The following is a 23,961-nucleotide window of genomic DNA, read 5'->3' as shown; positions in this document are numbered from 1 at the left end:
GCTCCTCATTCCTGCAGCATCCTCCTGTTCCCCCTTCCATTGCAAGGCAGCTCCTTGCCTGCCAGGTGCCCCTGCAGCAGCTCCTCTCCCACTCCCATAAAATCTGACTGCTCCTCGGTGCTGCTGTCCCCTCCCAGGGGGATGTGTCACAGCCCAGAACTTTCTTAAAAATGCTATTTAAGCAAACTCATCAGATTGCTCACGTGGCAGAGTTGATAAATACAAATGTATATAACCCTCCACTCTGATATTTAACATGGAAATGAGGCCAGTGGTTATGGTGTTTGTGTTGCATATATATATTTTTTAAAAAATCGTATTTTAACTAACAAAGGACATTGTAAAGCCTAAAACATTCTGTCTGAAAGGTTAATTTATCAAGATACAAAGACATTTATTTGCCTGTTTTGGACAAAAAGTTTGCTTTTTATCCAAACTTGCCAAGTTTCTCCCCAGAGCAAGAAGGATTTTGGAAAGCCAGTTCAGTGGGAAGCCCCAAGACTCACTAGAGGGCCACAGCCCATGGCAGGCAAGAGATACAAGGGAAGTGCTGGGTCTTGAGAAGGCAAACAGGAAAATCTTCCTGCCCTCAGCTATCAAATGTGAGAGTACAAGAGAAGACAGAGATGTTATTCTTGAAGATGCAGAGAATGAACAAGATATTAAACCCACACAGAAAATTTCAACTGTGTATCAGAAAAAAAATTGCAATCCTAGTAGTTAAACATTACAGCAGGGCCAGAGAGGCAAAGAATCTCCAGCCTTGAACAAGGCCCTAAGCAGAGAAGTTGGACTAAGCAACCCTCCAAGCTACTTTTTGTGATTAAATACAAAACCTTGTTGAAAGATCCACTGGAAATAAGGGAATTTTAATTACAGCCATCAATTTATATACACAATAATGTGTATTTTACATATATCAAGGGAAAAAAACATACTGCATTTCAAAATTTGTTTACTGCAACAACAGAGGCAAATAGTTAGGAATAAGGATAAGCCACTAATATTAAGGAAAGCCACAATGTGGGTGTAAATTGAAGCCAGAGGAAAGCTACAGAAGCTCAGTACTCAGAGACATTAATTCCAAGGGTTTCACAATGCCTAACTCACCTCAACCTCATTACATGAAAATGGAGACTGGATTGCAGGGCTGGATCTAGATCATTATCCAGCACCCATAAGCTTCAGGTTCCTATTTACAGTAACAGTTCTGAGATGTTAAACTGCAAGGTCAAGGTAACTGTTTTAGTTCTCATAACTGCAGCCTATTTTCACTAAAATTGCCTTAATTAACTTAGAATAGTCTGTGATTCTATAATTACCAGATCAAAATGTCATTTTAAATCGTTACTCATTTCAGGATATGTGAACACTGAACTAGCTGTAACAAATTCCTAATATTTTCAAAGTCAAAAGTTCATTTTTACTTAAAAAAAAGCCACAATAAAACTCTTAACAGAGGCTTAAAAAGGTCTTTATAAAATAATCTCCATCACACTTACAATAGTAAGAAAATTATTCTGGTTGCTAGTTTTTAGTAAATATGAACTGGTTTGTGTAATCTATATTAAAGATGGTTATAACTTCAGTTCACATTTCATTTCTTAAAGGGGAATGAACAAATGTGTCAAGAAAAGTAGATTATTGCTGTTTCTCATCAAGTCCTTTTTAATAAGGACATGCTGCCTTGGTAGGCAAAGCATGTCTGGCAGCCAGCTGAGACAGGAGAGCTGAAGGAGAGAAGTTATGATTTGCATGCCAGAAAAACCTTCTTCAATCATCTTATATTTGGCAATGGTACAACTGAGCTGATTTAAGATCAAAACTGTGTCATTCCATCCATCTCCTGAATGACAGTCCTGATCATCTCATAACTTAAGTTTGCTTGAAGTGACACAAGAAGGTAGAATCCAAGGAAGTTCTGGACTGGCAGGAAAAAAACCTCTGATGTTTATCCTCTCATGTGCAACTCTGAAAATACCAGATGTTCTTCAGAGGGGTTTTCACCAGGTCTGCTGGAGCAATGGGTATGGCTGTGCAGAGAGAACAGAACATGGACATGTTGGAAATAGGAAATCTACCAGGTTTTCTATTCCTGCAGTAGTACTGATCAAATTAAATATGTCAGCATTCAATTTCAAGAGGGGTCAAAAAGATCTAAAAATCCATACGTGTTTTTATTCAGACTTTTCATACAGTAAGCCTCTGAAATTTATTTTCTGTGGACATAAATTGGCAATTACAACTGCAAACAGAAAAAGCTAACAACTGCTAATAGGGTGTCATTCATTATACATTTTAACCAGCTGTTAGATTCTTTAGCTTTTGGTAATAAATTATCCTAATGAGGATGGTGGCAGTTTTTTTGTCCGAGTTTTAATCTGCTGGTGCACTTCTTTCCATTGTTTATATGAAACCTTACACTACTATTTCACCAAGAGCAGCTTCTAGAAGAGCTAAATCAAGTCACTCCTGCAAAATAAAATGGATGCTGCTGTCAGAGACACCACTGGTAATAATTACCTTCACACTGCCACCCTTCACATTTGAACGTCTTAAAAGAACAGAGAAAAAGACAAAAACCCACATGACTGCTAACACTGGGGAAAGAGAATTTTCCACTTCAGTACTTCCAGATTCCTTGTGATGTGATAATATTTAACACAGCACATGTAAAGACATGTCTTGTCATGTGGAAAAGATCTGGTCTTGTGGTGTGCAGCCTTCCCAAGACACCACTTCAGTGCATTCTGCCCTCCCATTTAAGCATTAAGATACCTCCCTCTGGTATCTGAATCCTATTCTCAAACACTGTCCAGTCAAGCCAGTGCTGGGGGACATTCTGAACAATTCCTGATGGATTTACAGACTTCCCTGACTGTGCTTTGCTGTGTGACATCCTGCTAAACTGTCCCCCAGCAGTGGAGTTCTCAAAGAAAAAACCACAATTATGCTGCTGCTGAGCAACAAACTCCTCTGAGCTCTGCACTGATAAATCAGCACATCCCATTCCCCCCTGCAATGAGGCTGAAAGGCATTCCCTCTGCAATGAGATTCCTATGATTTCAACCAGAGCCATCATAAAGCAATAGAAATAGAGAAAATTTCTACAACTGAGACTTGAGACTGTGCAAAAGCCATTGTGATGACTGATACACCACTGTCAGAGCTGTGCAGCCAGCTGGTGCCTTTTCCTTTTACTTCTCCATGCTTTAAAGAAATGCATTTGATCAGCCTTGACATTTTATTTAAAAAAAAAAAAGAGCTGCTATCAACTGACCATCACAAGCATTTTGTTACAAAAGAGTACTAAAACTGTATGGTAGCAATGAAAGACACCTAAAATATTCCTCTAAAATGTCAAGCATTTCTCTTTGTGCTGGGTATTTATGTACCTTGACATTATCAGCTCTTCTGAAAATGGAGAAATACATCAGAAACTGTCTTGTATGATTCCAAAAAGGCAAAGTGTATATTATTTCTTCCCTGCCTCTCAAAAGTATTTTCTTTTCTGTAACAACCAGTGATGCAAACTGGTACAATACAGATCCTTAGTTTGGATATATACATCTTAAAATAAAAATACCTGCAAGAATATTTCAGATCTATGATACCCAATTGTAACGTGTATTTAATTTCTTTTCAAAGCAAATTTCCATGCTGTGTCATTTCACTTGTTCTACTGAAATTTTTAATCTATACAAAGATAATAAAATACTGACCTATATAAGGGCAATATCAATAGCATGGGGGGTTTTTTGGGTATTTTTTTTTTATCAACAGCATCAATTATCAATAGCAATACTGAACATCTTAGGAGATAAACAGCTTTTTGCTGGCAAATGTGCACCATTGTTCAACCAATCCAGTATTTACACTACACCAGTGAAACACTTTTGGGGTTCCTTAATTTACTGCACTGAAAATAAAGTTTCATCATATCCAATTTCACCAAATTTTCCTATTCTTGAACATTCACTGAACAATAGAACTGAGGGAGAAGCATGAGAAAGAGATCATACTTTGGTTGTATTTGTATTGGCAATTATTATCCAGTACCAAAAGCACTAACATCTTCTGGAAATGAAAGGAAGAAGAAAAAGGCTTCCTCTGCATTCAAGTTTAGAAATTGTTTTTGCAATCAAAATGACATTTAATGGCTGTCTGCTTCATAATTTAAACTTCAGAGGAGAAAGGGAAAGTAAAGACATCTAAGCTGCAGCTGAATTTGGTATGAGCACAGAAGTTACATTAGAGCAAACTTACAAATTCATGTTTTTATACATCAATGCTGTGGCTGCTCAGGATTGATATTCATGGTCCTGTATATCTCTTTGAGAAACAGCAAGGCAGTGTCTTCAGATCCCCTACAAAGAATGAAATAAATAAAACAAAAGGAAAAAAGGGAAGAAGAAAAAAAAAGTAAAAAGTTCGTTCAGTATGGTCCATCTTCTAATTCTCCTAAGTCATATTCCATACTATTTCAGCTCTCCAAAGAGTTTGCACAACCTCTTGGCCCAGTACTTATTTTTCATGAACATGGCCTTACCTCTACCAGCTTCCTTCAAGCTATAATTCTACACAAGTTTTGAGTTAGTTCTGCTATAGCCCTAGCCTATGCACTTACCTTTTTGCTAGTGCATTTCCTCCTCCTGTCCTCCCTAACTTCCCATGCTGCAACTCCACACTCCCTCCTCTATCCTCTTCTTCGATGTTACTTCCTCATCTTAATCTCCTCAAATAATGCATCACTTTTTATCCTGAATATATTCCACACTTCATTCTACTCATTTTGTCCCAATCCACTAATTAGCCAGTTCTAGCAGCAATATTCTAATTCTTCTCTAATTGCCGGCCCTTAATTGTAAACAGACTGTGTTAAACACCCATAGTCTTCCTCTCTTGCTTACCACTAAAATGTTAGATAGCTCTCAAATAATTTAAAGATTAGTATCATTCAACTGCCACGTTTCCAAGTGGATATATCCCCTCCTCTTTCAAAAATCAAAGCTTCAAGCTGTCTGAATCTAAAGTTAACGTGAAGATACTTAATTTTCTTCTTCATCTATAAAATGCTATTTAAACACAGATAAACAACACTAACATTAAAAAACCCAGTGTTAAACAGGCAAATTTTAACAAAGTTCCAGAGCTGCAGGAGCTGTTAGATGAGGGCAGCTTCCTGTGCTTTTTAAAATAAAATATACAGGGACACAGTAAAAGAGATTCAGATGGTCAGAACTGTGATCCTCCAAACATGAGGAACATAATCTGAAGAACAACAGTACAGAATTAAACATGCAAGCTAAGGGAATTCATGTATATTCCAAACTGAGCACAGACATTTATCAATGGTCTCTGCATTGAATGAGCAGCAAACAAGCAAGCAGAAGGTTCAACACAGAAGCTCCAATCTCTCCAACACTCAGAACATTTCATTTAAAGCTTTTCCCACCATTCCTCAGGAAAAAATGCTCTCCTATTTGGGTCATTAATCACTGTGCTTATCTTCCTCACCCGAATGACAAAAACAGCCACAGGTACCAAGCTTTTAAAATCCTGGCAGTGATCGGCTGCCACCCTGTGGAAGGAACTCCGGTCCCTTCAGCGCTGCCTGTGGAACAGCACTGCCACCACCGGGTCACCCTGACACAGCCCAGGGCTCACAGCAGCCCCGGGACCCCTTCTCCTGGCAGGTGCTGAGCTCCATCAGTCAAGTGATGATGGCTCTAATGAGACCCTTCAGGTAACGCCTTCAGAGCTGTGTTTTAACCTCTGGGAAAAATGCCTGCTGCTAAAATCACCTACGGAAAATCAAAACCTTCAGAAAGAGTGTAGAGCACTCCTTGTCCAGCACCTGCTGAACTCACAATGAGAGACCAGTCACTCCTCCCTCACCAACAGCACTTTGCACAGCTCACAGCTGACACCCAAGGTTGGCCATTACATACCAAGATGTGTTGTTAAATATAGTTCACACATCCTTTGCTCTGGCAGAAGAAGCAATAAAGTTTTACCACTTATTGTAGTCTAATAAAAATCCTTCTTGAACAGTTTTATTTGGAAAGTTACAGTTGTGAAAATGCTTCCAGAGTTCTCTTTGTTTTGAAAATGACAGTAGCTAAAAATGTGAGTTTGGAGTTTCAAAGGCTGAGAGAAGAATGTTCAATGTCTTTATGGAAAATTTGCAATATTATTGCAAATATTATTACATGTAATACTGAAAATTTGCAATATTATTGCAAATATTATTATTGCAGATTTGCTCACTGTGTGCTAACACAGAATTTTCCTTTGAAACAGGATTATCCAATAGTGACATGCAAGCACTACACCCTGAGTCTGACATCCTGGACAATCACATATACTGTGTCCTTTTGCAGAATTTCTGGAATCACAGATCTCTCCCCTTACCAGTAGCACAGGTGGCTCTGCAAAGCAAACAGGTACTCATTGAAGCTCTCTATTGGTTTCTCTTGTAGAACATAATCAATGCGACGCCCTCCATTCAGCATCCCAACCTTCACTGAAACATCTTCATCTTTTGGAGGGTCTGGACTTTCAGTGATCTTCTCAGCTAAAATCAAAGAGTTTCACATTTAAACTATTTTCAAGCACAGCCTGCTTGACTATAATTAAGAAATACTACCCATTTTTTCTGCTGTAATTTCTAAGTGTTTGTGATAAGACATTAATAACCTGGACTGCCCAGCATGGTTCAGAAAGGTTATTGAACTACAGGCTTACTTCTCTCCTAACAGTTTAAACAGTTTTCTTAACGAGTAACTGCTGAGTGATCTCTCCCTGAACTCACTCCAACCCACAAAGCTTTCACTGTAATTTCTCTCCCACACCCAACTGGGGAGGAGAGTGACAGAGCAGCTTTGGTGGGAACCTGACACTTAGCAGAAACCTCCTTAACAGGGTCAGGAAAATCAATAGCAAACAGTCACTGAGATACTCAAGTGTCAACTTATCTGAGACAAGTCAGCTACAGAAAAACCAATAATGTGTCCATGTACCTTCCACCACTTGCTTTTCTTCCTCCTCTTTAATTTGGTTAGCTACTTTCTCCAGCTCTGCCTGCAGCTGGGTTGAAGATGTATGAGCACGTGCAAACTCATTAAGGGTCTGCCACGCACTCTTCAAAGAGCTAATAAAGCCCTGCTTCAGATCAGATCCCATACGAGACAGAGAGTCCTTCAGCTCTGAGAAAGAAAAAAACACACCAAAAACTTAATTCAGAAGGATTTAAAATTACCAACAAAACGCAGAATGATGAAGTTCTGTTCAATAAACATCCCAATTATCAGGGGAAACAAGCCTGCTATGTCATAAATGCATGTTTCTTGCTTCTTTATTCCATTTTAAAAGATTAGGTGAAATGCAATTAATACACAATTGACTTCTTACTGAATAGATCAATGAATCCACCTAGATCAAAGTCAAAGCAATAAGGAGCAAGAGACCATATTTTTCTCCTTTACTATACACACTTTTGGAGAGTTGTAACCTGAAACAAGTATCTTGTGTAGTCTGGCAAAGCAGACTGACTCTAATGGACAATTCCAAAGGACAGATGCTGCAGAATCTCGCCAGGTGCCTGAACAGAGGCTTTCAGGAGGGCTCTGTGAACTTGCACAACAGCAAAACTGACTTTCCTTATTAGATGTGCAAAATTTAAGTAGAGCACCTTGGTCTGATGTGCACCCATGAGCAACAAAGTCAGTGTCAGTCCCTGCCCTCCAATGGGCACAGAACCTCCTTTTCCCTCAGGGTTCCCAACACTGAACAGTCTCTGGTTGAACACACCACGGTGGTCATTAGGGACACCAACAAATTTAGTTTCTGTTGCACAGCTTTTTAGAAATGAAGGTGATCAAGCAATGTACAGCAGTGTTTTAATGGAACTTTGGTAATGAGAAGGTTAAATCTGGAGGAAAAGTGATTATTACTTTTGAATGGAATTGTGAATGCTCAACTTATGGGGCTGGGTGGAATCACCTCTGATGTTTGGACAAATATGGAGTCAGATATCCAGGGATATTAATTAGTCTCTTAAAAGCTTACAATATTCTAATGCATCAAATGGGAAATAATGAATAGGATCCATATGAAGTAAGTTTTCTTTTTACCCAGATGAAGTCTTTTTCTGCCTTTATGATGTGGAATGAGAACTGGTTTTAAATCCAGGTCTTCAATGATCATTGGTTCTAACCTGTAAGCTACTGGATCAAGCTGTTAAGAGACAACACATTGACATTTAATTATCTTTAAAATTATCACTTTTCAGTGAACAAAAAATCCCTATTTATGGATTATAGACAACCATTTTTTAATTCTGCACTATTTGAATTTATAGAAATTCAGTTTATGACATATTAAGCAGGTTCATGAACTACTTTGGTCTTGTTCTCCTACAAAAGGAGATTCTAATGAGGAAACACAGCAGCAAGACTTCCTTGCACTCAATCTCTATCAATGTTAAACTGTTAAACAAAATGAGACAGAGAAGAGCAAACACTGCATGTAAAAATACAAATATTCCATAAAAATCTACAAGAGTGGCCTCAAATTAATGAAAAAAGTCCGAACAACTCCCCCACCCCCCAAAAAAACCTTCCTTAATTCTGAAAAGAAACAGGGCAAATATTATGAAAACAACCCATGCCTGGAAGTGTTTTAGGAAATGTACACAGGGGAACAAGAGGTGTAATGCTCAGAAAGTAAAACTCAGTATTCTGTCTTTTTTGTCATCTACATCAACCAAAAGCAAATATCAAAAGCACTGCTACTCACTGGGTGATAGATATTGAAGAAGCCCTTGCAGGTAGGGAGCCTGTAGTTTTCATCAATCTTCTCCACACCCCTCACAGTAAGGAACACACCAATAGGGGAACCAAGAGCAAAGAAAATATCTGGTTCAAAGTCCAGTGCACTGTAAGCCACAGAAACCTACCAGGCAGAAATCAGACACATCATCTCTCAGAACTGTCAGCTTCAAAGGAACTACCAAAAGGTTATCAACATTAAAAAAAACTATAGTGAAAAGAGAGGATTGATCAAATCCTTTAAATTGTTCAAATCATTTAGATCTGCAGTCCCACCTGGCCAGTTCCAACTTCAAAATACTCATAGTCAATGTTCACAGAAGACACAGATGCACCAACTGGCAGCTTCCTCTTTGAGTGCATCTGACCAGACTCTGAAGGCGAGACAGAAGAAACTGTCTCTTTTGATTTCTGGGTGTCTTCTTGAGTCTGGAGCGTGGCAGCCAGCACTGCTTTCTTTTCTGCTACTGCTTTCTTCTGTTCCTTTTGAGAAAAGTTTTAAAGTTAGGGAGAAAAAAGGTTAATTTCACAGCTGTCAAAATTCCTTTAATATATTCACTATGTTAACAAGAGTGTTCAAGAATATAAGCTAGTCCACAGCAAGGAAGTCAGTTACATTTGCTTAACAACTTTTAATTTCTATCCTGAAATATGTATTTACCTGCTTGGCTGCTCTGTCTTTTACAAAATTAGCTATTTTCTTTCTTGGTCCAAGAGGTATCCCCATCTCCTTCAGGTCATCAACTGTACACATGAGCTGAAGAAACAAACACCAAACACACACATAAAAATCATTTTTCTAGTAGAAAAAGCACTTATAACATTTCTAGTAAAATGAATCATTTCATACTGGCAATCACTTATGAATTTGTTAGGTCAATTTATAAAGCTACAGAAAATACAAAAAATTAAAAAGACATGACACAAAGTGCCTAACATAACTGGGTGGATGCACCACATCAAGAAGAAAAAAAAAAGCTGCAGAACACTCAGTCTTCAAGCCATGCATTGATTATCTTATCTTTGCAACTGCTCTCATGGCCACTGAGAGGAAAAACAAGACAAGAAGAAACCCAAACATAAACCTCCACTCCCTGGGCAGCCCCTAGAGGCCCAGTGAAGATTTCAGTACCAGAGACTCCATGTCGATCCGCTCCTTCTCGAAGGTGCTCACGTACTCTGACAAACTGAGCATTTCCAGAGTCCTCTGCAGAGTGGGAACATCTTCCTCTGCTTCAGCCTCACAAAGGTCATCAGCAGAAGTAGCAATGGAGGAGCCCAAGGAACTGGTGTCTTCAGTCATCTCAACAAAACAGCACACAAACAGAATCACACCCTCTAACAGTGGAAAACCAGTAAGCAGCAAGCAAAACCAAGTTTAACTATTTTCTCTTAAAAACATTATCAGGCAAGCTCTGTAAATATATATCCATTTTTAGTGAAGCAGGATACAGATTTTCCATTAAAATAGACCTGCAAAATAAATATTTTAAAATTACTGCGAGAGATAAAACACTCAAAAATGCTTCTTTTTATTCCTCAAACAACTGGTCACCACTTCTAATCTAAACACAGATTCTTTCCCTGTTATACATCTGCCCCATCATTACTGTTAGACCAAGTTACATGTTCACAAGTGTCAAAGCTGATGTTCACCACCAAATCTCATTACTGGCCTACTTGAAACTTAAGAGAGAGCTAATTGATTTGTCCTGAGAAATGACAATATTTACAAAACAGCATCTTTCCATTAACCTGTTTAAATGTACCATCAAAACCCACAAACTTGGTTCAGCTAATAAATTCTGAAAAGTTAAGAAAAAAATTATTGAAAATATCAGACCTACAGGCCTGGAAAGAGCAGCATGCAAATTACCTGTTTATCATGAACGTCCTTCACACTCCCATTAACACCAGAGAATGGTCCAGAATTTACTGATGAAGCCAAGTCCTTCTGATTAGACAATATGTCAAATAGAATTAAGGAGCCTGCAAACACGAATTAAGAGTTGATTTGGGAAAAATATCAAGTTTTCCTGTCCCTAAATCTTGAGCAAGATTTATATGCAATAGTAATGTCACAGTATAGTTTGATCAAGAGATGGCTGAATGAAAATACTCATATGTTAACTTGAACATAAAAAGCTAAAAGCAACCCCTTTTCTTCCCTGTTCATGCTTTATGTAGTTGCCATGACTAAACTATTTTTCCTTAAACTCCTAAGACTGATAAACTGGAGGAAAAGTTCCAGTCCAAACCAGTATGTCAATATTCTGCTCTAACACTTATTCTATACTCCAAAAAATGATTGTACTTTTACTAAGTGGGGGTTCTGAACACAGACATCACCTACCTAACCAGATAACCTGTTAACTTTTAAACACACATTAGACACTAAGTTTTCATGAAGGGAAGTACTAACTTTCTCTCAAAGCTGGATAAACTCAGCTGTTGAGAGGAGCTTGTCAGCTGTTTCCTGAAAGACAGCCATGCCCTAACAGCTAATTTGAGTTTTTTGCATAACAAAGAGGCCATTTTCCTTTTAAGAGGAACTGATTTGGGATAAAAGCAGCATTCCTCAGATAATCACCTAAGCTGTGCCCAGCCACAGAGACTCCCCCTTTGAAGTCGGGGTTGCGGCTCATGAAGAGCGCGTACAGGCGGTTCATTTCCATGCCCACTTTATCCACGATGGTCTGGCAGTAGGTGGGGCTGTTGTAGAACAGGATGTCCAGCAGCGTTTCGTTGGTGAAGTGCCTCAGGCGACCAATGCTCGGCAAAGTGATTTTCTTTATGTTCCTGGTAACACACAATCGTTAAAAGCATGAAAGGCTTTTAAGAAACGCTCCTGAGAACCTTGTTAGCTCTTGAAATTAATGCAATGTAAATGCTACGGAGAGGGTCTCTAAAGAGATTTTAAGAAGCCATACAGCCTTCTGGCTTCATTGCATATTCACACATTAATGCTACCTGCTGATTGTAATATTTGAGAAAGATACAGCTCCTTTTTTTGTCTCCAGGCAGAAGGGATACCAGAAATAACCTCTTCTCTATTCCAACACTGCTCTCATAAAGTACCAGGGAAGTCTGGTGAGCAGATTGAAGTGGAAGAGAAAAAGGAACTTGCATATAAAATTAGACTCACAGAATGGTAATACTCTCTTTTTGAAGAAGAAGCTTGGCATCACCATCTGCCTGTCTGGAGTCAAGACAGCTGCACTGGAATTGCTATAGACTTCAGACTGCCTGGTTTAATTAACAGAACAAGGATCCCTCCTCATGCAGTGCCCAAATGCAAATAAAACACCAAGGCTGGAGGAAAGCAGTGTGATTTGACTGAGCTACAACAGTCTGGAGAACATCAGCATCGCTTTAAGTGGCACAGGTTGCCACTCACAATTTTTACTTTCCCAGCTTTGAGCAAGGGAAATAGCTTGAAATGTGAAGTCATAGCAAAGGGGTAGGCACAGAAAAGGGATTTTAAAACAGATTTTTAAATGCTGTAACAGTCTTACCCAAATATAGATACTTTGCTTCAAAAAAGAACCCCTTCGCTCAAGTGCCTAATGATAATTCAGGCACTCCTCTAGGACTGGACAGAAGGCTCAATGCCTTCCTCAGAAATAACTGCTAGGGTGAAACTCAATCAGACTGCAGGAAAGTAAAGAACAGAAAACTCTCCACTCTAAATTGTGCACACCTCATGGACAGAACATCTCCAGGCTCACCACCTCATCCTTGTGACCACAATCTCTACACACTCACTCATCAAGTATCCTGCATTGGCCACTCTCATGCAAATCCAGTACTGAAAAGTTGTGTGCAAGAAAATAAACAAGAGAAATATTCATCACACCATTCCAGCTTTCCAAATACTCCTCATCAAAAAGTTAATTTAAAAAAATCTGCAATTCTCTGATCCAGTCATACATTTGCTCATGCAGCCTGCAGAGCATATGAACTGCTCTTTTTCTCCACTTTCCATAAGCTGTTAAAGAGCAGCTTTTAAGATGTTTTCAACATTAAATAACACCCTCACCTGTCTACACCTGTTGCATCTCCATGCAGAGAGCTGTGCCAGTGAACTGGAAGGAATTCCACCCTGCTCACTTTGCGTTCCTCCAAACACTTCTTAAAGTGCGTCTGCAACAACTTCAGAGAAACAGTCCTAAAATCATCAACTGTGAAGAAAAAGAATAATGAAAATCTGATAGCTGCAGTACTCAAGTAACGCACAAATAGTCCCTCCTTCCCCTTAATTTCACAGGTAATCGGAATACAAATGATGGAAATTGAAAACTTGAAAAATCTTTTCAAGTATTACCATTCTAACAATAAGAAAGTACTCATTTTTGTTAAAGTGGATTTTTTAGCAAGCTTCTATTTATCTCACAATGACTGCCTGTTCACTCCATAACCAGACAGAGCTTTCTTAATTTACTCAGTTGTACCAGAGTGTATTTAAAAAAAAAACAAACAAGCAAACACAAAACCACACCACACACATAAGCCACACAAAGCAAACACATCCACTCACACCACAGAAAGAAAAAGCAAAAAAAGCAATCAACTGAAAAACCCCCTTCACCACACATCCCAAAACCCAAATCACCCTGCAAGTGTGATATTGAGAACTAGTAGTAACAGCTAAAGCTTCAATTTTGACAAACCACAGATTGTGCCTTTGGAAAATAATAATGAAAAATTGAACTTCTTAATATTAGAGACTTTTCTTTAAAAAAAGAAAAGATGTTCTTATCTGAATATGAGCAAGAGAGAGCCACATTTAAACAGCACGAATACAACTGCTCATTATACAAGCCCAAACTTACCACATTCAACAATGCTTCTAAACCTCAAGTCACATACAGGACCTATGCCATGAACCATAAATACCAGATGGTCAATTTGGGACATTTCTCCTGTAGAAAAAAACCAAAAAGAAAAACATTCAGAATATCAATATGTACAGCAAGAGTGATAGCAAGTGCAATACACCCTTGTTGAATAAAGCCTATTACATAACATGGTTCAAGAATAACAGAGCTCAGAGGACTCCTTTGATTAAAACACCCCAAAAGCAGATAACCTCAGCAAACAGCTGAGATGAAGGAATAACTTTAATCTTTAGACTCCAGGCACGAACAGCACACAGCCACTCCACCCACCATTGTCCAGCTTCTGCACAGATCCAAACTGACTGCTCCCAGTGCAGACCCAAGTGCACCAGGAATCTCATCACCTACCATCAGGAATCTCATCGTGGTCATCATCAATTCCACGTTTCACTACCCTTGGCCTTGCCTGCCCATCTTGAGTGGTGCCCCATTCATCTGGTGTGGTAGAAGGCTGGAACTGAACTATGACCTGTAACAAATACAGTGTCCAATTCCAACCACAGAAAACCCTCATGACTCATACTGTAAGTGTGAAAGCAATGCATAGTTCAACATACTTTTTGATTGCTTTACCTTTCAACTGAAAATCAAATGTTTTCTTCCACAAAATCCTCATTAGTGTGAAAAGCAAACTGATGACTCAAAGTAAGCTCTAGGTGAAGAAGCTGGGCCTGCTCAGTGATTCTGAACCATTTTAACCCCCAGCCAAGCTCCTCCTTCCTAGTCTCCAGTATCCACTCTTAGCAGATTACTGCTAATGTGAAGAAATTGAATGCTACCTGATTTACAAGAACTCTATCACAAGGAAAAAATGGAAAAAAAATGCAGTGCTTTTCAGGGAAAGACAACAGCATCTGAAGTAGTCCACAAACTCTAAAAAGTGAGTAATTCAGTAGTACAACCTTAACTACAATAAGTGTAGGACTTACAGTCTGAGCTCATATTTATGACATGAAGTGATTTAAATGCTCCTTCTCTAGATTTTCACTGGACAGAATTCCCTAATCAGGATTATTAAACACTTCAAGTAGGAGCAACCATGATTCTGTCCCTTGGACAGCTCTGTGTATTAATTACTGCATCTGTGATAAGTGAACAGTTAACAGTATTGATCAATAAGACTGAAGTCCATATTTTAATCACATGAGACTGTTCACAGAGTATTTAGAATAACTTTTAAAGCTTGCCTTGCTATACTTTCTTATGGCCTGAAAATAAGCAGAAACCTTCTCAGGCCTTAAAGCAACTAATTACCTTATAGCTAGATTAATGCTCTTCTCTACATGAAAGTTCTTTGTTTCAATTTCATTTGGTACAGAATGAGGTTAAACTAATTCAAATTGCCAACCATTTGCTGCCAGTTATCCTTAGCCAAAATATTTACTGTGCAAACCCTTATTCTCTTTAGGTTTCAGAAAGCACTGTCTTTTAACCACATGACAGCATATTGAAGCAAGCACAAGTTCAGTGTTCTGTAAACTTGATCACCTTTAATGCACACACAGCTAGAACAAAAAACTGGTACGTTTCATGCAAGATTAAGAGCACATTCCATTTATGCTTCCATCCATTTGCTCACTCCCTGAATGAATCCTGCAAGACACAATTGCCAAAATCTATTACCTTGGGATTATGCATAACAATTGTCTCCCCGTTTGGAAATTCAAGTCGCCGATGCCATTGATTTGTAGTTACAGCCCTTTTATATTCTGCCTGAAACAGAAAACAAGTTACACAAAACCAGCATGGCAACCTCCTCAGTATTTGGTGGCCTCATGTAATGCTACAGTTAAAATTCACATAACTTTCTTTATATAAAAATGTCACATGTAGAACTACACAAGTAGATTTTGGATCACAGCAGTGCAGGACTGAATACAGGAGCAATGTGGCCTTCTAGACGCTCCTCTTTCCAGGATTTGCTTATGTGTCTGAAAATCATCTTCATGAAACAGAAAGAACTGTTTCTAAGGTGATTAACACAATGAACTACCAGGTCTCTGCCACTTACTAACCTCCAACTTGTCACTGAAGTCCTCAGTGTAAGGGATGAAGCGGCTGTCCTTGTCTCCCTTGTAGAACCACAGGCAGCGCCGCACTTCCGAGGGCTCCTCGTCCCAGTACACGGCTTTCCTCACGCGCTCGTACAGGAACACGTCGTAGCGGCCGCCGTCCGTGCTCAGCACCACGCTCTCGGGGTCAGGCTGGACTGGGACACACAGCCACGCGTGCTCACCACACTGACACTGCTCTGTCTGTGCTCAGCACCACGCTCTCGGGGTCAGGCAGCACTGGGACACAGCCACGTGTGCTCACCACACTGACACATCCCTGCTCTGTCCGTGCTCAGCACCACGCTCTCGGGGTCAGGCTGGACTGGGACACACAGCCACGCGTGCTCACCACACTGACACATCCCTGTTCTGTGTCTGTGCTCAGCACCACGCTCTCGGGGTCAGGCTGGACTGGGACACACAGCCACGCGTGCTCACCACACTGACACATCCCTGTTCTGTGTCTGTGCTCAGCACCACGCTCTCAGGGTCAGGCTGCACTGGGACACAGCCACGTGTGCTCACCACACTGACACTGCTCTGTCTGTGCTCAGCACCACGCTCTCGGGGTCAGGCTGGACTGGGACACACAGCCACACGTGCTCACACACTGACACATCTCTTCTCTCTCAGCCTAGCCCCAGCCACTCCTGTGATCAGTATTAGGCCATTAGGACTGGCAGTCACACCATGGCAGAGAAGCTTTGTAACACCGTGATGCTTCTAGAATGCTTCGATATGCTCTGTACACAACAAAACACTTGGAAAAACTTCCAAATATGAATATTATTCCAGAACTCACAGTTTAACAAAAAGGCAACCCAAGACACAAGTAACGAGGAGTTCAATATGAAAATCTGGTATCTATTTGGGTGTATATAATATATATTTTATATCTATATATATATGTATATAGCCATATCCAAATCATCTCAACACTGACAGCATCAAGCAGTGATGATGTCAATGAAATAAATTAAGTGGCATAAAATACATTTTCAAAACTTTACTTTTTACTGCCACACACAAGTGGCATTACCCCAATATCTTCCTTTAGTCCCTCTGCTCACCTCTGGATAAGACAGGACTTACCAGAATTATAGACCTCCTCTAGTCTTGCAGAATCCAGAATGCTGAATGGCATCCATATCTGCTTGTCCTCCACCTCCTTACAGTAGAACCAGTGGGGCTGAACTGGCTCATATTGGTTCTGCAGCAGCACAGGAGGGGCTGGGACCAGGGGCCCTGCAGGCCTGGCAGGCTGGAGCTGGGACTGGGACGGTGGAAACTGAAAAGAGATGGGCTCAGCATCACATCAGCCTCAGTCTCACAGGGTTTTTGTAGAACTCTTCTATACTTTGCTATAGGGAATACTCTGAACCTTTATTTCTAACATGTTTTCCTCCCCAAGAACATTACCTTCCATTCTAAAAATATTGTCCACTTCGTCATGTGTTTGAGAACTTACACCTTCTCAAACTTAGAAAGAATGTGAATTTCATTACCACAAACACTGTTAAAAAGTGCCATGGTTTAGCATCATGATTGTCTAAAATCAGTGAGATTTCAAATATTCTCTTATTTTCAAAATTTTCAAAACGTGAGCTGAACTTGTTTCTTACAGCCACAAAATTTGACATGAAAATAAAAACATATTTTTCTCATTGTTCATTTACATATAATTATGCTTTTGCATAAAGACTCCCGATTTTAACAAGTGGCCACTTCAGCTATAGCTCTCTTCCTGCAAAGCGACCAGAACAGGCAGATTCCAAACTCAAATGTAGCATCAGTGGCATAAGAAAAGTAACTGATTTTGAAAGGGTCTACAGACTTCATAAAGATGATTTCATACAAATTTTACAAAAATCCCAGTCAGTACAACTAAAAGCAGCTGATGTCAGCAGTAGCAACTGCCCTGGCTGAGGATACATTTAAAGGGGAAAAAAGGGCACCAAAATATTGTACAATATATAAAATCCAATAAACAGAAGTTCTGAAATTATACAGTCTAAAACTCCAGACTGTTTAGGTTCTATTGCCTTTGCTATGTTTTATATAACCTTCACATTCTTTATTCATGATAACAGAAATATAACAATAGCTCAAAAAATAAAAACAGTTTTTGCTATTTTCAAGGCAAATGTGCCAGGTTTTATTAACCCATTGGCATTACTTTAATAATGCTTTTGTGCAGGTAGAAAGTAATGAAGATTATTGCTTTATATCACACAAAATCCTCAACCAATTTGTTTCAAAGAATGTGCTGACAATTTTATGTGACTTAATTTCAAAAAATTCTGGCTTCACCAACAAAACCAGCTTAAAAAGAGATTTCAGCCCTTATCTTTGAAATGGCTGAATGACCTGATTTAAAGCTGAGGCACAAAAAATGCAGCAGCACAGCTGAAACTCAGCAAACTCAGAAACCCACAGAAAAGAGCAACAGAACTTCACAACCTGATTTTGTTTCTGATGCCCAGAGGCTCACAGAGCTACAGCCTCAGGGTACACTCACTTCAAAGATCAGGAAGTTTTCCTGGAACAACAGTTCCAAGCTACTTGGAACTGTGAAAAGCGAAAAGCTTTTGCTGCTATAAAGGGCTCAAGACTTCTGGGGTTTTTTGCAGAGAAGATAAATCTTCAAAAGATAAAACACACCGCTGAAAGAGGGAAGTGACTTGTTTGGCTGTGGCAGGCAGAAGGAGTCACATACCTGTGTCAGTGGCCCCGGGGGTGTCTGGTACATCTGCACGGGTGGCACAGGGGACGCTGTGGCAGGGGGGTGGCTCTGCTGCAGCTGGGGAGGGGTGAGGTAGGGGTTGGCCCTGCTGCTCAGGGTGGTGTGCCTGTAGGGGTTGTAGCCCTGCTGCTGTGGGGTGCCCACGGGCAGGGCAGTGCTGGCAGGTGGGGGGCAGCTCTGCTGAGGGGGCTGGTACGGCGCCATCCCCACCTGGGAAGTGGGTGGGGCACCGTAAGACTGGGATTTGGGAATATGTGGTGAAAAGGCATTTTGCCCATCCTGGGATCCAGACACAAGTGAAGTGGGAGGTCTGGAGAAGGCTGGTGCTCCGACAGGTGTTGAAACAGTTGTTAAGGGTGGCTGCCCAATACTCCCAAAGGGATCACTGCTGCTGGGAACTTGAGAGAAGTAGCTGAAAGTCTGTGGTGGGTTGGGGCTGGCTGATGTCTGACCCAAGAAGCTGTCCTCTTCCCCAACGTCTGCAGAATCATCTGCAAAAACAAATGAATCACCAGACATCTTGTGAGCGCTTCAAATCACTGCATGGGGTCAAAATGTTCTGTAATACCATCAGCTAGGGCCAAAACTGTTGACCCTCATAAAGCTTACACATCCTTGATTGAGCACATCATAAAATGAAACAAAAGACATCAAGTCTTCAAGAACATTTAAAATGGACCATGAAAGTCACTCAGTGTACACAGAAAGAGCAACAAATATTAAATAAGAAACCAAAATATAACTGGAGTCGGGACCTTCCCAGGGCAATTTGGCAGATATTAAAATCCCTTCCAGCTTCACTCATTCCCTCAAATGCAAGAACAACCTTGGCTCATATCCTTTCACCATGAAAACATCTACTAAGCATAGGACTTTATGCTCCTATTTTTAGGATAGAGCTTTAAAACATTCCTAAATAAGCCAAACTTACAGGTTAAACCATCCATTCTTGCCTGCTCCTTCAGCAGAGCCCCTCAATGTTTCTCAGCTGACTTGCAAGCTGGCTATAACTCATGATCCCAAGCCATTTAATGAGCAGGACTTAGTCCAGTTCTCTGTAAAAATCCACTCTAGACTTGCATAAAAGCCACATCTCTGATGCAGAAAAATCAGTCCCCATTCTGCATAATGGCAGGAGAGGATTAAAAAAGATGCAAGGCCATGAATGCCCTTTCACATGAAGAAAATAAATAAAAGAAGTCCTGATCAATCACAGTTTTCTACTTTGCAGTGATCTAGGAACAAGTGGGAAAAGAGAAGGTTTGTCATGATTTGAGGTCTCACAGTAAGCTCACCTCAGGCTGTGCTGGCCTGAGCAGCAGTGCCTCCTGAGGGAACAGGAGTCAGTGCCACCTGCAGAAACCAGCAGTGTTTCACCTGCCTGGCAATCAAATGAGCCCAGGCTGTGGGGAGGACACCACAGAGCATCTCTGCTGCTCAGTCCCCCGGCAGAGAGAGCAAGAGTCTCTGCAGCTGTGAGCAGCCAACAACAAATGCCTTTATCCACAGCCAACACAACTGTAATGGGGAGCACCAAGGGAGTACAGGGGAATCCACAGAGCAGTCTCCCTAGGAAGCTGCTGTTCTAATTAATTAATCATAAAAGAGGCAGCTGCCAAGATTAAAAAGAACTATTTTAACCATCTTTTATTTAGTCTATGCAGACGGTGTCAATTTGAGGCATCATCTGCCTCAAATTCCTCTTGCTTCCCCTTACAGCACCTGATCCCACTTTGAGGAACAAAGCCAAAATCTGTGTGGAGAATGCTGAAACCACTCAGACCCAATGACCACTCTGAAGTCAGGCCTGGGGATCTTCTCCCACTGCAAGCAGTAGCCATTTCTACTAAATAAAAGGTCTCAGCTTCTAAACAATAAAATCCACCTTCTTTTCACATTTCATTAACAGTGTGGGACAGAGAGAAGCACACTGCAAACCACACTGTGAACTCTCAGCTTTCCCAAACAACTGGCAGCAGAGCAGGCTTCACCTCACCCTGTCAGGCCACCATAAACATGCAGCAGAGTGCCCAAGAGTTCTCAGGGCCTTTAGCAAATGAATGTTCACAAAACACCTACTATTCTCCAGTTTCAAACAAGTTTTGGGGATTTAAGCCTAAGTGTGGCTTTCCTTGCTAAATGAGGGTGACAAAAGTTCTGTCTAAAAAAACCCTATAGCTATATATATACACACATGCAGTTTTCCAACACAAAACATTACCGTTTATCTTGACTTTTCCTAGTTTTGCAAAAAACTATGCTGTAAAAACAAGCACGTCATACAAATGTAAAAAAATGAGCTTTGATGTTTGCTCTCCCCACACACAGAACAGTCTTTCTTCACCTGTGCCTGTGTCAAGCTCCTGTACATCCCTCCCCACACGGGGCAGAGCTTTGTCACTCACAGACTGTCACCAGACAAACACAAGTGACATCAGCCCCCATTCTCACAGGGAACACTCCTCCCACCTTACAGTAAATGTATTGGTTACATCACCCACACCTGAGCCAGAAAATACGTCTTATTGTCAAACTGCATTGCTCAAACCACTAACTAATCACTCCTGGAGGCAGATAAACAAATGAATGACTGCACACAGCTCCCTAATGGTGGCTGTCAGGTGTCAAACAAATCCCTAGATTGATTCTTATTACATTTTACACAATTCAAAATTATGATTACAAGTACCAAATATTCCACTCAGCAAGAAGATCCCAGCAACACCTGGCTGGACACATGGTGAGTGCACTTGACTGTGGAAACAGAACATTTAACAGGACATGGGCCTTACTTGCACTGACACAGAATGGGGCACAACCTCTGACACTGAAAATTACTCCAGCTGCAAGACCATAAATCCTCACATGATCAAATTTTAAGTCACATGGAGAGAATAAGATTTGCCACATTAATCAAATCCCATCAGATTTTATCCTCAGCTGGCTTCGAAGTGTTCAGGAAATTGCCAGGACAGCCATTTGTGTAAAGCTACTAGCCAGATCAGCACTTTAAAATTGTTTTGTTTTCTTAATGAAAAAATAATGGATATTTGCATGAAAGAAAAACTATGAGGACTGCACAAAGGAATCAGTAAATGTATCAACTACCTAGATACCTCAAGTAAGTAGAAATTATATTTTAATGCTTTTATCCCTCCTATCCAAAAAATGTACTTGATATAAAAAACTATTCCAAAGCCATACTTAGCAAATATTTTATTAAATCTACAGAAAAGTACTGCACTGATTTCCAGCTATATTATTTTAGCTAAGATACAGCAGTGCTGAAATGAAGTCTTGAAGACTCAGCATAAAACAGTTTGGGTTAAAAGGGACCTTCAAAGGTCGTTAGTCCAATCCCAACATGTACAATACAGTAATATTTGAAATATCTGGCTTCTAGAATACATTTCTAATGTTTCGAGCTTTAACCTCTGACTGAACACATTCCCAAAAATATTCCATTCCTTTATCTGAAACTGCCTGAACACCAGATTTTAAGTTACACGCGCAAGTGTTGGAACACCATTAAAGCGTTAGGAGAAAAGGATATTAGAACCAGGATTAAATTAGCAAGGATATTTAAGGTGTCTGCTTAACGTGCTATTTTCAAACCGGGAAACCAGAAGATAACAGGAGATAGGGGCTTAAAAAACGCGAAAACATTCAGTGCGCACTGAATGGAAGCACTGACGCGTCGCTGAGCTGGAAGCGCGACGATCAGCGCCCGTCCTCACACACAGCGCTAAAACCTCGACACACAAGCACTGAGCAGGGGGAAGTAGAAGAAATTAAGTGCCGGAAAGCGGAAAATGTAATCCCGAGCAGTGTCTCTCCCGAGGCTCGGCCAGGGACACGGGGCTCGGGGAGCCCCAGCGCCGGCTCCAGCCCACACGGCCCGGGCCCCCCGGCCCGCAGCCCCCCTTGGAGCCCCGGTTCGGCTGCGGGGACTCCCCCGGCCCCACCGCCCTTCCCGGCCGCGGCGGCACTCCGCACATCCCCAGCGCTCCCGGCTGCCCGCCCTCCCGGTCTCCCTCTCTCCGTACCGGCGGGCAGCAGCGCGGGGCCGGGCGGCGCGGCCGGCGCTTGGCTGACGGGGATGAAGGGCACGTTGAAGCTGAACTCGGTGGCGGAGGAGGAGAAGAGCAGGTTGGTGCCGGTGCCTCCCCCGGGCTTCGCCGCCGCCATAGCCGCGCCCCGGCCACGTCCCTGCCCCGGCCCCTTCCGCCCTCACCCAAGATGGCGGCGGCGGCCGCGCGCAGCCGTGAGGGGCGGGAGGCGGGCCCGGCCGCCATTCCCGCAGGAAGAGGAGGAGGGCAGAGAGGAGGAGGAGGAAGAGGAAGCGGCGGCGATCCCCGCGCTGGGCTAGCGAGCGGGACTCGGCGGCCGCAGGGTGCCGGCAGCCCCGCGGCGAGGCGCGGCCCCGCCATGCCGTGCGTGGGCGACTGGCTGAACAGCCCCCTGAGCATCGTGCAGGGCATCTTCGGTGAGGCGCGGCCCGGGGCGCCCGGAACCGGACGGCGCTCTCCCTCGTGGGGTGGCGGCGGGGCAGCGGCGAGGCCGTGTCTTATATATGTCTTATATCTTGTATATCTCGTATACAGCGTGTGTTTTGTGTATCTGGCGTGTCTCTGGGTTCCGGCGTGCTGTCTGCCGCGCTGCTGAGCTTAGCAGCGCTATCGGCCGCGGCTGTGCCCGTGCTGGGCTCGATCTCAGCTAAGAGAACACCGACATTGAAATTGCCGACACGGGGGGAAAGCGGTGCCTCGGCTCCTGCCCTTCCCTCTGGGGTGTTGTGGAGCTTTCCCTCGCTCCAGGAATGGCTCTGTGCTTCTTCGCTGGCCTGGAAGGGTTTGAAATGGGAAGTCAGTGAACTGCAAGGGGAATGAATTAGTCTGAGGTGCACTTACTTCCCTAGGATAGAAGTGAAAGTTGGGTTTGATGTGCTGGGGGAATGCTGGGTCAAAGTCTCTTATGTGGTGGTAATGGGTACATCGATAATGTTGTTTTTTGTAGCCCAAAATGCTCCAAACTCTGACTGGGAGAAGAAGGTAACTGAATACTTCAAGGAGAAATTAAAAGAAAACAATGCTACTAACTGGGTAAGAGTGTTTTATTCTTTTCGAGTTACACTTTTTCTTAAGTGTTATTATTTTTTACACTTTATCGCCGTGGCTTGCTTTTGATAAGCCCTGCCTTTTCACGATGAGTGTGCAGCTGAATTTCAGTCCCAGGCTTTGGGATGTGGAATTTGCACCTCGGCTGCCTTAACCTGAGTGCAAAGCCGGGCTGTGAAATCCCAGCCCGTCCATCCCCTTGCCTTCAGCACCCTCCTGCCCCCAGGCCATCGCTGCTGGCTGCTGCCACTCTGTAGCACAGTCAGTAGATGGCAGGAGATTACAAATATTGTCATTTTTGGGGAAGTGCGAGTCCTC

The 23,961-nt window shown here is 41.8% G+C and overlaps 2 protein-coding genes across 3 annotated transcripts in view; one reads left to right on the top strand and one right to left on the bottom strand.

Moving 5' to 3' along the window:
* Positions 1-275: 275 nt before the first annotated feature.
* Positions 276-22,765, bottom strand: SEC23IP (SEC23 interacting protein). The gene is made up of 19 exons (XM_064431474.1): positions 22,573-22,765; positions 18,500-19,017; positions 16,876-17,071; positions 15,745-15,938; positions 15,353-15,442; positions 14,078-14,198; positions 13,664-13,753; positions 12,871-13,012; positions 11,422-11,630; positions 10,708-10,820; positions 9,964-10,134; positions 9,493-9,588; positions 9,108-9,314; positions 8,800-8,955; positions 8,136-8,238; positions 7,023-7,208; positions 6,415-6,577; positions 4,267-4,367; positions 276-2,033 (listed from the first exon to the last, which is right to left on the bottom strand). Exons 1-18 carry the CDS (start codon positions 22,712-22,714, stop codon positions 4,286-4,288), a joined length of 2,979 nt encoding a protein of 992 aa, XP_064287544.1. The 5' UTR covers positions 22,715-22,765; the 3' UTR covers positions 276-2,033; positions 4,267-4,285.
* The window catches only part of MCMBP (minichromosome maintenance complex binding protein), a 14,396-nt gene continuing 13,064 nt past the window's right edge, over positions 22,630-23,961 (top strand). Inside the window, exons 1-2 of one of the 2 annotated variants that reach the window (XM_064431476.1) lie at positions 22,630-22,675; positions 23,543-23,628. Coding sequence is in view for 1 of the 2 variants with exons in the window: in XM_064431475.1 (XP_064287545.1) it covers positions 22,955-23,012; positions 23,543-23,628 (144 nt within the window). In the remaining variant the exon portion in view is untranslated. Of the gene's footprint in view, positions 22,676-22,846; positions 23,013-23,542; positions 23,629-23,961 lie in introns of those variants that run through there. The other variant, XM_064431475.1, reaches the window with a different exon arrangement.

This window comes from Passer domesticus, chromosome 8 (genome assembly GCF_036417665.1).
Source record: "Passer domesticus isolate bPasDom1 chromosome 8, bPasDom1.hap1, whole genome shotgun sequence".
Classification (NCBI taxonomy): Eukaryota; Metazoa; Chordata; class Aves; order Passeriformes; family Passeridae; genus Passer; species Passer domesticus.
Note: the sequence above shows the minus strand (reverse complement) of the source record. Positions and strands in the feature narration are given on the sequence as shown.

What these genes read in the sequence shown, in the direction of transcription:
- SEC23IP (XM_064431474.1), bottom strand. Translation starts at nt 22,714, where the DNA reads ATGGCGGCGGCGAAGCCCGGGGGAGGCACCGGCACCAACCTGCTCTTC. An exon ending in AGGACGTTCATGATAAACAG is followed by an intron (nt 10,135 to 10,707) that starts GTAATTTGCATG and finishes TGTTTTGTTGAG; the next exon opens with ATGACTGAAGACACCAGTTC. An exon ending in AAGACAGAGCAGCCAAGCAG is followed by an intron (nt 9,315 to 9,492) that starts GTAAATACATAT and finishes TTTTCTCAAAAG; the next exon opens with GAACAGAAGAAAGCAGTAGC.